Source organism: Salmo salar, chromosome 01, assembly GCF_965601325.2.
Source record: "Salmo salar chromosome 01, fSalSal1, whole genome shotgun sequence".
NCBI lineage: Eukaryota > Metazoa > Chordata > Actinopteri > Salmoniformes > Salmonidae > Salmo > Salmo salar.
The window spans coordinates 146,479,257-146,492,327 of NC_138291.1; the positions used below are offsets into that span (position 1 = coordinate 146,479,257).

Genomic DNA, 13,071 nt, shown 5'->3' on the forward strand with positions numbered 1-13,071 from the left:
GCATGTGTTGATCAGAGCTCCACTTCTGTCAATGACACTGGAATCATCATCAGGTGTAATGAAGGCAATGAGAATAACCCTCTTCTCTTTTTTTCCTTCCCTCTCTTTTCTCTCTCCCTCTCTCTTTCTCTACTTTTTGTTTGTTTCTGTCTGTCGTTGGCTGTTGTTTTTCCCACGCCACTCTTTTTATCATTCCAACCTGTATCTTTGTTCCACACTTTCCCCTCCTCCTACTTTATCAACCACCTCTGCACACCTTCCTTTCATTCCAAATGTATTTCTCTCTTTTGCTTGTCCTTTTCCTATTTCCTTACCTCCTCCTCGTCCACAAAATGCACCCTGTTGGGTGGTATGTGTGTTTGCCACGGGGCACTTGTTTGTTTGTGTCTGTCTCTGTGATGTATGTATGTACGTATGGTATTTTTGTCTGGTTGGCTCCGTGTGTGTGTGGCGGGGGTTCCCCTGAAGCCCTGCTGCTGTCTGCCCCCCCGACAGTGCCCAGCTTCTGTTGCACGGTGGGGGTAGACTGGAAGTCTCTGACCACACCCGCCTGTCTGCCTCTCACCACCGACTACTTCCCTGAATGGCAGACCCTGCAGAACGACTACACTGAGGGCTGCTACGACCTCCTGCCACACACTGACCTGGAGAGGTACAGGACACATGTTTGTTTTACTGTCCTTGTGGGAACCAAACAATTGATTCCCATTCAAATTCCTATTTTCCCTAACCCTAAACCTATCCCCTAACTGTAAGCCTAAAATAGCCTTTTCCTTGTGGGGACTGGTGAAATGTCCCCACTTGTCCAAATGTTCTACTGGTCAAAACAAGGATAGTAAAACCAAAAATACACACACACACTGTAGAACGACTACACTGAGGGCTGGTACAACATGCTGCCACACACTGACCTGGAGGGGTAGAAAATGTAACACGCGGAGTACACGCACACCTCACGTAGTATACAAAATGACTTCTGCAACACTGACTGACTGCATGGTCTACTGAGAAATATATAGCAACTACTAGACCAGCAGGTACATGCAGGGTCTCACCCTGTCTCTCTCTGTCTCAGGCGGGATGATGAGGCCCCGGTGATGAGTGCCCCTCAGGTGTTTGAGGAGTTTATCTGTCAGCGGCTGATGCAGGGCTACCAGATCATCGTCCAACCAAACAAAAGGAAACCCCAGCCCGCTGTGGCCCCGCCCCTCAGCAGTAGTCCACTCTACACCAGAGGTGTTCTATACTGTCTCTGTCCGGGCCTGTGGCTCAGCTCTGACACAGTTACCTAATAACACCACAGTCACAGTTAGCAGACTGACACTGTTCACGTAGAGAGGCTAATGAGTCTGTTATACGGCATATTCACTTGCATAATGTAATCATTTGGTAAACCACAGTTATCTCAGTTTGGACCAAGTGCAGTCATTTACCCTCTCTCTCTCTTCCTCCTTCTCAGGGCTGGTCTCTCGGCGCAGGCCAGAAGAGGAGGAGAGTCTGTACTGGCTCAGTATGGGCCGTACCTTCCATAAAGTCTGCCTGAAGGATAAAATCATCACTGTTACCCGCTACCTTCCCAAGTAAGTCTCCAGCCTTACATTAGATCCATACTCCCAGCTAAATCATCAAACTGTACTTTTTGCATGTCACTCACCTGTGGTGTGTGTGTGTGTCAGGTACCCGTATGAGTCGGCCCAGATCCAGTACACCTACAGTCTGTGCCCCCCTCACTCTGACGCCCACTTCCTGTCCTGTTGGGTGGAGTTTGGTCACGAGAGACTGGAGGAGTACAAGTGGAACTATCTGGACCAGTACATCTGCTCTGCTGGCTCTGAGGACTTCAGGTACCTATGCTCAGCAAACACACAGTCACACACAGAGCCATGTTCAGCCCCAGGGAAGGCTTTAACACATTCATTAGGCCCGAATCTATGGATTTCACATGACTGGGCCTGGGAGGGCATAGGCCCACCCACTTGGGAGCCAGGCCCACCCACTGGGGAGAAATATGTTTGTCCCCACAAAAGGCTTTATTACAGACAGAAATACTCCTCAGTTTCATCAGCTGTCCGGGTGGCTGGTCTCAGACGATCCCGCAGTTTATGAAACTGGATGTGGAGGTCCTGGGGTGGTGTGGTTACACGTGGTCTGTGGTTGTGAGGCTGGTTTGACGTACTGCCAAATTCTCAAACGACGTTGGAAGCAGCTTATGGTAGAGAAATTAACATTCAATTCTCTGACAACAGCTCTGGTGGACATTCCTGCAGTCAGCATGCCAATTGCATTCTCCCTGAACTTAAGTCATCTGTGGAATTGTGTGTGACAAAACTGCACATTTTCGAGTGGTGTTTTAATGTCCCCAGCACCAGGTGCACCTGTGTAATGATCATGCTGTTTAATCATCTTCTTGATATGCCACACCTGTCAGGTGGATGGATTATCTTGGCATAGGACAAATGCTTATTAACAGGAATGTAAACTAATTTGTGCACAACATTTGAGAGAGTTAAGATTTTAGTGTGTATGGAACATTTCTGGGATCTTTTATTTCACCTCGTGAAACATGCAACCAACACGAGTGGCGCAGCAGTCTAAGGCACTGCATCTTAGTCCTTGAGGTGTCACTACAGATACCCTGGTTCGATTCCAGGCTGTATCACATCCGGCCGTGATTGGGAGTCCCATAGGGCGGAGCAAAATTGGCCCAGCGTCGTCCGGGTTTGTCCGGGGTAGGCCGTCATTGTAAATAAGAATTTGTTATTAACTGACCTGCCTAGTTAAATAAAGGTTAAATGTAAAAATAAATGTACGTGTTGCATTTCTATTTTTGTTCAGTGTGTATGTATGTCACACTTCCAAATAACTCTAATTTCTACTGGTCGTGTGCCATAGTTTGATAGACTCTCTGAAGTTCTGGCGGACCCGCTTCCTGCTGCTGCCGGCCGGGGGAGCTAGACGTGTGGCGGACGGGGAGGGGCACTGGGACGTTTACGGGGAGGGAGTGGGCACGGTGGCGGGCAGAGAGGGCATGACGGGCACCGGGGACTGGGCCTTGCTGGATGGCTTCATCCGCTTCCTGGAGGGACTCAACCGCATCCGCAGACGCCACCGCTCTGACAGGATCATCAGGGTAACACCCTAAAACACTGTCTTACTCATTTCAAAAGACAAAAAAAACTCAAAAGATGTGATTGAGCAGTCTTGCAAACCCAGCTAAGAGGGAAACTGACTGCCAGGAACAATGATCCTACGCCAATGTTGTTGTCTTCCCCTCTCATTCTGTCTGTAGAAAGGACCAGCGATGAAGGGTTTGCAGGTGACTGGTCCTCTCTCTGCCTACCCTCCGGAGCCTGTAGCGCCCCCTCTGGGCAAGAAAGGCACCTCCGCTTTATCAGCTCTCCTGGAGTTGGAGCAGAACCAAAAGTGAGTGTAGTTGTCCTGTCTGTGTGCTTTCAATGGAACCTTGTGTGTTTCCAAATTATTAGAAGCACAGGGTATCTGACATTGAAGGTACCGGTCTCACAATGATGATGCATTTCCTGTCTGCAGGACTCTAGAGGAGCAGCAACAACAGGGGAAACCCTCAGCTGCCACCAGTGAGTCTTCCACTGCCACCATGACCACTACATATGTGGACAGCCCTCGCAAGGTGGGTGTCTTTGTGTGGTTTTGGGAAGGAACACAATGATCAAGGGCTTTCTGTCTTGGGTAAAAGGGAGCTCAATTTCCGGCCTGGGTAAAAGGGAGCTCAATTTCCGGCCTGGGTAAAAGGGAGCTCAATTTCCGGCCTGGGTAAAAGGGAGCTCAATTTCCGGCCTGGGTAAAAGGGAGCTCAATTTCCGGCTTGGGTAAAAGGGAGCTCAATTGGGGCGTTTTGGTTGTGGGCATTCTTTGTTGTTGGTGTGTATGGAATGTTGGTTTGCCGTTTTATAGGGGTTTATCTTTGCTTCCTTATTATGGGGTTTCGCTTTGCTTTTGTTTCCTTCTCTCCTTCCCCAACTTTCTCTCCTTTCCTTCTTTTCCTGTTGATGGACTTTGGGTTTTTCGTCCTGTGGTGTATCCCTCTTCCTATGCTAACAGGATGCTGCCTTCATTTTGGATTTTATACGTAGCCCTCGTTCCTCCTACATCTATCACACACAGGTCAGTAATTAGGGGCACTGGATGCTGCTGCATCTGTTAGAGTAGAAGGGGGGGGGTGTGTGTGTGTGTGGTGTGTGTGTGTGTGTGTGTGTGTGTGGTGGTGTTGTCCTGTTTCAAGTTTTAATGTCACATGCACAAGTACAGTGAAATGCCTTTCTTGCAAACTCAAAACCCAACTTTGCAATCATCAATAACAATGTAAAACTTGAAAGAAAATACACGAGAAATAAGAATAAGCGATATGAAATACACAAAGTAGTAAGCCTACTATATACATTACCAGTCAAAACTTTGGACACACCTACTCATTCAAGGGTTTTTATTTTATTTTACTATTTTCTACATTGTAGAATAATAGTGAATACATCAAAACTATGAAATAACACACATTGAATCATGTAGTAACCAAAAAAGTGTTAAACAAATCAATATATATTTTCTTCAAGGTAGCCACCCTTTGCATTGATCACTCTTTGCATTGATCACTCTTGGCATTCTTTCAACTAGCTTCACCTGGAATGCTTTTCCAACATCTTTAAGGAGTTCCCACATATGCAGAGCACTTGTTGGCAGCTTTTCCAGCGCTCCGCGGTCCAAGTCATCCCAAACCATCTCAATTGGGTTGAGGTCGGGTGATTGTGAAGGCCAGGTCATCTGATGCAGCACTTCATCACTCTCCTTCTTGGTGAAATAGCCCTTACACAGCCTGGAGGTGTGTTGGGTCATTGTCCTGTTGAAAAACAAATAATAGTCCCACTAAGCACAAACCAGATAAAATGGTGTATCGCTAAAGAATGCTGTGGTAGCCATTCTTGTTAAGTGTGCCTTGAATTCTAAATAAATCACAGACAGTGTCATCAACAAAGCACCCCCACACCATCATACCTCCTCCTCCATGCTTCACGGTGGGAACCACGCATGCGGAGATCATCCGTTCACCCTACTCTGCGTCTCACAAAGACACGGCGGTTGGAACCAAAAATCTCAAATTTGGACTCATCAGACCAAAGGACAGATTTCCACCAGTCTAATGTCCATTGCTTGTGTTTCTTGGCCCAAGATAGTATTTTTTTATTATTGGTGTCCTTTAGTAGTGTTTTTGTTGGGGTTTTTGTTCGATCATGAAGGCCTGATTCACGCAGTCTCCTCTGAACAGTTGATGTTGCGATGTGTCTGTTACATGAACTCTGTGAAGCATTTATTTGGGGTGCAGTTATTCTAATGAATTTATCCTCTTCAGCAGAGGTAACTCTGGGTTTTCCTTTCCTGTGGCGGTCCTCATGAGAGCCAGTTTCATCATGGAGCTTGATGGTTTTAGCGACTGCACTTGAAGAAAGTTTCAACGTTTTTAATTTTGTGGATTGACTGACCTTCATGTCTTAAAGTCATGATGGACTGTTGTTTCTATTTGCTTATTTGAGGTGTTCTTGCCATAATATGGACTTAGTCATATTTGGTAAAAGACCATCTTCTGTATACCTACCCCTACCTTGTCACAACACAACTAATTAGCTCAAACGCATTAAGGAAAGAAATTCCACAAATTAACTTTTCACAAGGCACACCTGTTATTTGAAATGCATTCCAAGTGACTACCTCATGAAGCTGGTTGAGAGAATGGCAAGAGTGTGCAAAGCTGGAATTGAGGCAAAGGTTGGCTACTTTGAATAATCTCAAATGTAAAATATATTTAGATTTGTTTAACCCTTTTTTGGTTACTACATGATTCGATATGTGTTATTTCTTAGTTTTGATGCCTTCACTATTATTCTACAATATAGAAAATATTTTTTTAAATATGAAAAACCCTGGAATGAGTAGGTGTGTCCAAACTTTTGACTGGTACTGTATATTAAAAAGTCCAATATTTACAGTGCATTCGGAAAGTATTCAGACCCCTTGACTTTTTATACATTTTAAGTTACAGCCTTATTCTGAAATGGATTAAATTGTTTCCCCCCCATCAATTAACACATAATGGCCCATAATGACAATGGGAGTGTCGCTGCACAGCTATTTTCAGGTCTCTCCAGAGATGTTCGATTGGGTTCAAGTCCGGGCTCTGACTTAATGACATTCAGAGACTTGTCCCGAAGCCACTCCTGTGTTGTCTTGGATGTATGCTTAGGGTTGTCGTCCTGTTGGAAGGTGAACCTTCGCCCCAGGCTGAGGTCCTGAACGCTCTGGAGCAGGTTTTCATCAAATCAAATGTTATGTCACCTGTGCCAAATACAATAGGTGTAGACCTTACAGTGAAATGCTTACTTACAAGCCCTTAACCAGCAATGCAGTTCAAGAAATAGAGTTAAGAAAATATTTAATAAATAAACTAAAGTAAAAAAAATCTAAAATTAACATAAGATATTTACATAACATTAACGAGGCTATATACAGGAGGTACCGGTACCAAGTCAATGTGCGGGGGTACAGGTTAGTCGAGGTAATTTGTAAAGTGATTATGTATAGATAATAAACATTGAGTAGCAGCAGTGTAAAAACAAGTGGGGGGGTGGTCAGTCAATGTAAGCAGTCAGGGTGGCCTTTTGATGAATTGTTCAGCAGTCTTATGGCTTGGGGGTAGAAGCTGTTAAGGAGCCTTTTGGTCCTGGACTTGGCGCTCCAGCACCGCTTGCCGTGCGGTAGCAGAGAAAACAGTCTATGACTTGGGTGACTGGAGTCTTTGACAATTTTATGGGCTTTCCTCTGACGCTGCCTATTATATGAACTCGGGGGGGAAATGTCCTTTCATTGTCAAATGCGTTTATTTTCAGCAAACTTAACGCGTAAATATGTATGAATATAAGATTCAACAACTGAGACATAAACTGAACAAGTTCCACAGACATGTGACTAACAGAAATGGAATAATGTGTCCCTGAACAAAGGGGGGGTCAAAATCATAAGTAACAGTCAGTATCTGGTGTGGCCACTAGCTGCATTAAGTACTGCAATGCATCTCCTCATGGACTGCACCAGATTTGCCAGTTCTTGCTGTGAGATGTTACCCCGCTCTTCCACCAAGGCACTTGCAATTTCCTGGACATTTCTGGAGGGAATGGCCCTAGCCCTCACCCTCCGATACAACAGTTCCCAGATGTGCTCAATGGGATTGAGATCCGGGCTCTTCGTTGGCCATGGCAGAACACTGACATTCCTGTCTTGCAGGAAATCACACACAGAATGCGCAGTATAGCTGGTGGCATTGTCATGCTGGAGGGTCATGTCAGGATGAGCCTGCAGGAAGGGTACCACATGAGGGAGGAGGATGTCTTCCCTGTAACGCATAGCGTTGAGATTGCCTGCAATGACAACAAGCTCAGTCCGATGATGCTGTGACACACCGCTCCAGACCATGACGGACCCTCCACCTCCAAATTGATCCCGCTCCAGAGTACAGGCCTCGGCGTAAAGCTCATTCCTTTGATGATAAACACAAATCCGACCTTCACCCCTGGTGAGACAAAAACCCCGACCCGCCATTGAAGAGCACTTTTTGCCAGTCCTGTCTGGTCCAGCGACGGTGGGTTTGTGCCCATAGGCGACGCTGTTGCCGGTGATGTCTGGTGAGAACCTGCCTTACAACAGGCCTACAAACCCTCAGCCCAGACTCTCTCAGCCCATTGCGGACAGTCAGCACTGATAGAGGGATTGTGCGTTCCTGGTGTAACTCGGGCAGTTGTTGTTGCCATCCTGTACTTGTCTCGCAGGTGTGATGTTTGGATGTACCGATCCTGTGCAGGTGTTGTTACACGTGGTCTGCCACTGCGAGGACGGTCAGCTGTCCGTCCTGTCTCACTGTAGCGCTGTCTCTTAGGCGTCTCACAGTATGGACATTGCAGTTTATTGCCCTGGCCACTCTGCAGTCCTCATGCCTCCTTGCAGCATGCCTAAGGCACATTCACGCAGATGAGCAGGGACCCTGGGCATCGTTCTTTTGGTGTTTTTCAGAGTCAGTAGAAAGGCCTTTTCAGTGTCCTAAGTTTTCATGACTATGACCTTAATTGCCTACCGTCTGTAAGCTGTTAGTGTCTTAACGATCGTTCCACAGGTGCATGTTCATTAATTGTTTATGGTTCATTGAACAAGAATGGGAAACAGTGTTTAAACCCTTTACAATGAAGATCTGTGAAGTTTTTTGGGATTTTTAAGAATTATCTTTGAAAGACGGTCCTTTTTTGCTGAGTTTAGGTCCTGAATGGCAGGAAGCTTGGCCCCAGTGATGTACTGGGCCATACGCAATGCCCTCTGTAGCTCCTTACGGTCAGATGTCGAGCAGTTGCCCTACCAGGCAGTGATGCTCTCTGGTGCAGCTGTTTCAGTCTCCTGAGGGGGAAAGGTGTTGTCGTGCCCTCTTCACAACTGTCTTGGTGTGTTTGGACCATGATAGTTCGTTGATGTAAACACCAAGGAACTTAACTCTCCACCTGCTCCACTTCAGCCCCGTTGATGTTAATTCGGGCCTGTTCGGCCCTCCTTTTCCTATAGTCCACAATCAGCTCCTTTGTCTTGCTCACATTGAGGGAGAGGTTGTTGTCCTGGCACCACACTGCCAGGTCTCTGACCTCCTCCCTATAGGCTGTCTCATCGTTGTCGGTGATCAGGCCTTCCACTGTGGTGTCAGCAAACTTAATGATGGTGTTGGAGTCATGGGTAAACATGGCGTACAGGAGGGGACTAAGCACTCACCCTTGAGGGGCCTTGATGTTGAGGATAAGTGTGGCAAATGTGTTGTTGCCTACCCTTACCACCTGGGGGCGACCCATCAGGAAGTCCAGGAACCAGTTGCAGAGGGAGGTGTTCAGTCCCAGGTTTCTTAGCTTAGTGATGAGCTTTGGTGGCACTATGGTGTTGAAAGCTGAGCTGTAGTCAATGAACAGCATTCTTACATAGGTATTATTTTTGCCAAGGTGGGAAAGAGCAGTGTGGATTGAGATTGCGTCATCTGTGGATCTGTTGGAGCGCTATGCGAATTGGAGTGTGTCTAGTGTTTCTGGCATGATTGTGTTGATGTGAGCCATGACCAGCCTTTCAAAGCACTTCATGGCTATCGATGTGAATGCTACGGGGCGGTAATCATTTAGGCAGGTTACCTTTGCTTTCTTGGGCACAGGGACTATGGTGGTCTGTTTGAAACATGTAGGTATTACAGACTAGGGGAGAGGTTGAAAATGTCAGTGAAGACACTTGCCAATTGGTTCGCGCAAGTTTTGAGTATACGTCCTGGTAATTCGTCTGGCCCCGCAGCTTTGTGAATGTTGAAAGGTCTAGCTCATATCGGCCCAAGGAGAGCGTGTTCCCATAGTCATCTGGAATAGCTGGTGCTCTCATGCATGCTTCAGTGTTACTTGCCTCTTTGCGATCAAAAAAGGCATTTAGCTTGTCTGGAAGGCTCACTTCACTGGGCAGCTCGCGGCTAGGTTTCCCTTTGTAGTCCATAATAGTTTTCAAGCCCTGCCACATCTGACGAGCGTCAGAGCCAGTGTAGTAGGATTCAATCTTAATCCTGGATTGATGCTTTGCCTGTTTGATGGTTCATCTGAGGGCGTAGCGGGATTTCTTATAAGCATCCGGATTAGTGTCCCGCACCTTGAAAACGGCAGCTTTAGCGGCAGGATGTTGCCTGTAATCAAGGATCGCTCTATACTTTGCTCCTTTCATCTTTGCCTCGATCCTGACTAGTCTCCCAGTCCCTGCCACTGAAAAAGATCCCCACAGCGTGATGCTGCCACCATCATGCTTCACCATAGGGACGGTGCCAGGTTTCCTCCAGATGTGACGCTTGGCATTCAGGCCAAAGAGTTGAATCTTGGTTTCGTCAGACCAGAGAATCTTGTTTCTCATGGTCTGAGAGTCCTTCAGGAGTGTTTTGGTAAACTCCAAGCGGGCTATCATGTGCCTTTTACTGAGAAGTGGCTTCCGTCTGGCCACTCTACCATAAAGGCCTGATTGGTGGACTGCTGCAGAGATGGTTGTCCTTCTGGAAGGTTCTCCCATCTCCACAGAGCAGCTCTGGAGCTCTGTCAGAGTGACCATCAGGTTCTTGGTCACCTCCCTGACGAAGGCCCTTCTCCCCCGATTGCTCAGTTTGGCTGGGTGGCCAGCTCTAGGAAGAGTCTTAGTGGTTCCAAACTTCTTCCATTTAAGAATGATGGAGGCCACTGTGTTCTTGGGGACCTTCAATGCTGCAGAATGTTTTGATACCCTTCCCCAGATCTGTGCCTCGACACAATCCTGTCTCAAAGCTCTATGGACAATTCCTTCCACCTCAATGCTTGGTTTTTGCTCTGGCATGCACTGTCAACTGTGGGGAGCTTATATAGTCAGCTGTGTGTCTTTCCAAATAATGTCCAATCAATTGAATTTACCACAGGTGGACTCCAGTCAAGGTGTAGAAACATCTCAAGGATGTTCAATGGAAACAGGATGCACCTGAGCTCAATTTTGAGTCTCATAGCAAAGGGTCTGAATACTTAGGTAAATAACTTATTTCTGTTTTTTGTTGATAATACATTTGCAAAAATGTCTAAAATCCTGTTTTTTCTTCGTCATTATGGGGTATTGTTTGTAGATTGATGAGGGAATTTTTTTTAAAATTCATTTTAAAATAAGGCTGTTACGTAACAAAATGTGAAATAATTCAAGTGGCCTGTATACTTTCCGAATGCACTGTACATGTGCAGTGATACTGGAGTGATGAAGGTAGATATGTATTGGGGTAAGGGGACTAGGCATCAGGATAATATATAAACAGAGTAGCATCAGCAGACGTGAGTGGGTGTGCGGGTTTGTCGAGTCAGTATAAATGTATGTGCATATTATGTGTGTGTCAGCAAATGATGGAGTGGGTGTGCGGGTGTGTGTGTTGGAATGATAGTGTGTAAGTTTATGTAGGGCCCTGTGAGTGTGCACATACATAGGTCAATAAAGATACAAGGTAAACTCAGCCCGTGTAGCTATTTTGTTAACTTGCATCCTGCACTGTCCTTCTGGCATGAAATCTGCATGTGTCTACCATAGACACATCGTTTGTTGTTTGTGAAGAGACCACACATTACACTAGTAACTGGCAGATTTGAGCCAAGTCAACCATGGTAATGTATCCCAGATGCGAGTTATCCTCTTCATGAGACCAGGAGTGATTTGATATGTAATGAAATAAATAGAATGCAGCAGAGTGACTGCCTGACATTGTTTGACTTCATTCTAACCTTTGGTGATTGGCCTGTAGGTTTCTACAGATCCTGCTGAAGGAGGAGCCACAGACAAAGGTGGTCAGGTAGGGGCTGGGGTGGTGGCGACCGGTGGGGCTGCAGCCCAGGCAACAGGGGACACAGGACCCAGCTTAGCCACAGAAACCAGGTGGGAAAGAAATACAGTTTTTCAAATGTCAAGTGTTCAAAATCATGTTTCTAATTGGAAAGTGTTATGTTAACCAGACTTTTATGTCTGTGTTTACAGTGGACAGTCTGGTACTGGAGCCTTGTGTTTGTCCTCATCCTCCACCCTGATGGAAATACTAGAGGCCATCAAACACCCCACGTAAGACCGTGTGTGTGTGTGTGTGTGTGTGTGTGTGTGTGTGTGTGTGTGTGTGTGTTTACAAGGATAGTAAAACAAGGAAAATTCCGCCAAGTGGGAACATATCGCCGGTCCCCATAAGAAAAAAAGCTTTTTTAGGCTTAGAGTTAAGGTAAGGTTAGGTTAGGGGAAAATAAGATTTGGAGTGGAAATCAATTGTTTTGTCCCCACAAGGATGGTAAAACAAGTGTGTGTTGGCGTGAACCACAACACATACCTCAAGTGTTTTAGGTATGGTTTGTTGTTGTCCCTGCAGTTAGATGGGTGTGTTTGAGCTAGTGTTCTGTCCTGTTATGTGATATATATATATATAGAACAGGTGTGCAGCTTCTACCTGAGCAGAAGGGCCTGCCGCCTAACTGCTTCATCAGTGCTGAGATCGTCCATTGGCTGGTCAACAACGTAGAGGGTGTGGCCACACAAGGCATGGCTGTCGACATCATGCAGGTAGGTATATGTTTATCTGGTTTTGTTAAAGCATGTGCCGGATACACACTGTATGTAGTGAAGCCAGCATTTGTGTGTTTGTGTTTTTAACAGTATTGCTGTGTCCCCTGTGTTTCTGTAGAAGATGCTGGATGAGGGCCTGGTTGCCCATGCATCGGGGGATGCCATGAGGACCTTTGTCTATGGCTTCTACTTCTACAGGATAGTGGCAGAGAAAGACAGCGAGCGAGGTTAAAGAGACACTTAGTCTGCACAAAGCTAATCTGAAAATGTATAATTTTAACGTTGGTTTGCTCTCCTGGGACAAGGTAGTCCTCCATGCTGCCCACCAGACATGGGGTCAATTCCATTTCAATTCCAGTCAATTCAGGAAGTGCACTGAAATTCCAACTCTCTTTGCTTTTCAATGCAGCGAATTTGGTTTACTTTCTAAATTGTCGTAGAATTGACCCCAACCCTGCCTGCTCCACACACTGACTTCTTTCCAGTCATTGATTCTCAGTCATGCCGATATTGATTGTTCTCATTTCGAGAACAACTAACCGGACTCAATAATAACCATACATCTATCTCTCCATCTCTACTGTACTCCAGGCCCTACATCCCAGCTGCCCCCTCCTGTGGCACAGGGCTGGTCAACGGCAGCCCTGGAGGACTTTGCCCTGTTTCAGAGGAAGTGGTTTGAGGTGGCTTTCGTCCTGGAGGAGCGTCGACCTTGTGACCTCCCGGCCTTCCTTCTGCCCTGGCTGCCCAGCCGGCCCGCCTCTTATGCAAGTAGGCACAGCTCCTTCAGCCGCAGCTTTGGAGGACGCAGCCAGGCCGCAGCACTGCTAGGTACACACAGGCTGCTCCTCCCCAGAGCTGAGCCTCAGCCCACCCACCTCAACCCCACCCAAAAATGGG

General features: G+C 46.5%; 1 protein-coding gene across 9 annotated transcripts in view; it reads left to right on the forward strand.

The window, feature by feature from the left end:
• Positions 1–13,071, forward strand: part of depdc5 (DEP domain containing 5, GATOR1 subcomplex subunit) — a 28,879-nt gene that overhangs the window by 10,831 nt on the left and 4,977 nt on the right. For 4 of the 9 annotated variants that reach the window (XM_045690379.2, XM_014131491.3, XM_045690352.2 and 1 more), the window contains 13 exons: positions 469–652; positions 1,076–1,236; positions 1,460–1,580; positions 1,677–1,844; positions 2,893–3,130; positions 3,290–3,423; positions 3,550–3,649; positions 4,081–4,143; positions 11,372–11,502; positions 11,602–11,682; positions 12,036–12,168; positions 12,290–12,398; positions 12,763–13,002. In XM_045690379.2, the coding sequence (XP_045546335.2) occupies positions 469–652; positions 1,076–1,236; positions 1,460–1,580; positions 1,677–1,844; positions 2,893–3,130; positions 3,290–3,423; positions 3,550–3,649; positions 4,081–4,143; positions 11,372–11,502; positions 11,602–11,682; positions 12,036–12,168; positions 12,290–12,398; positions 12,763–13,002 (1,863 nt within the window). Of the gene's footprint in view, positions 1–468; positions 653–1,075; positions 1,237–1,459; positions 1,581–1,676; positions 1,845–2,892; positions 3,131–3,289; positions 3,424–3,549; positions 3,650–4,080; positions 4,144–11,371; positions 11,503–11,601; positions 11,683–12,035; positions 12,169–12,289; positions 12,399–12,762; positions 13,003–13,071 lie in introns of those variants that run through there. The other 5 variants (XM_014131499.3, XM_045690357.2, XR_001319568.3 and 2 more) reach the window with 5 other exon arrangements.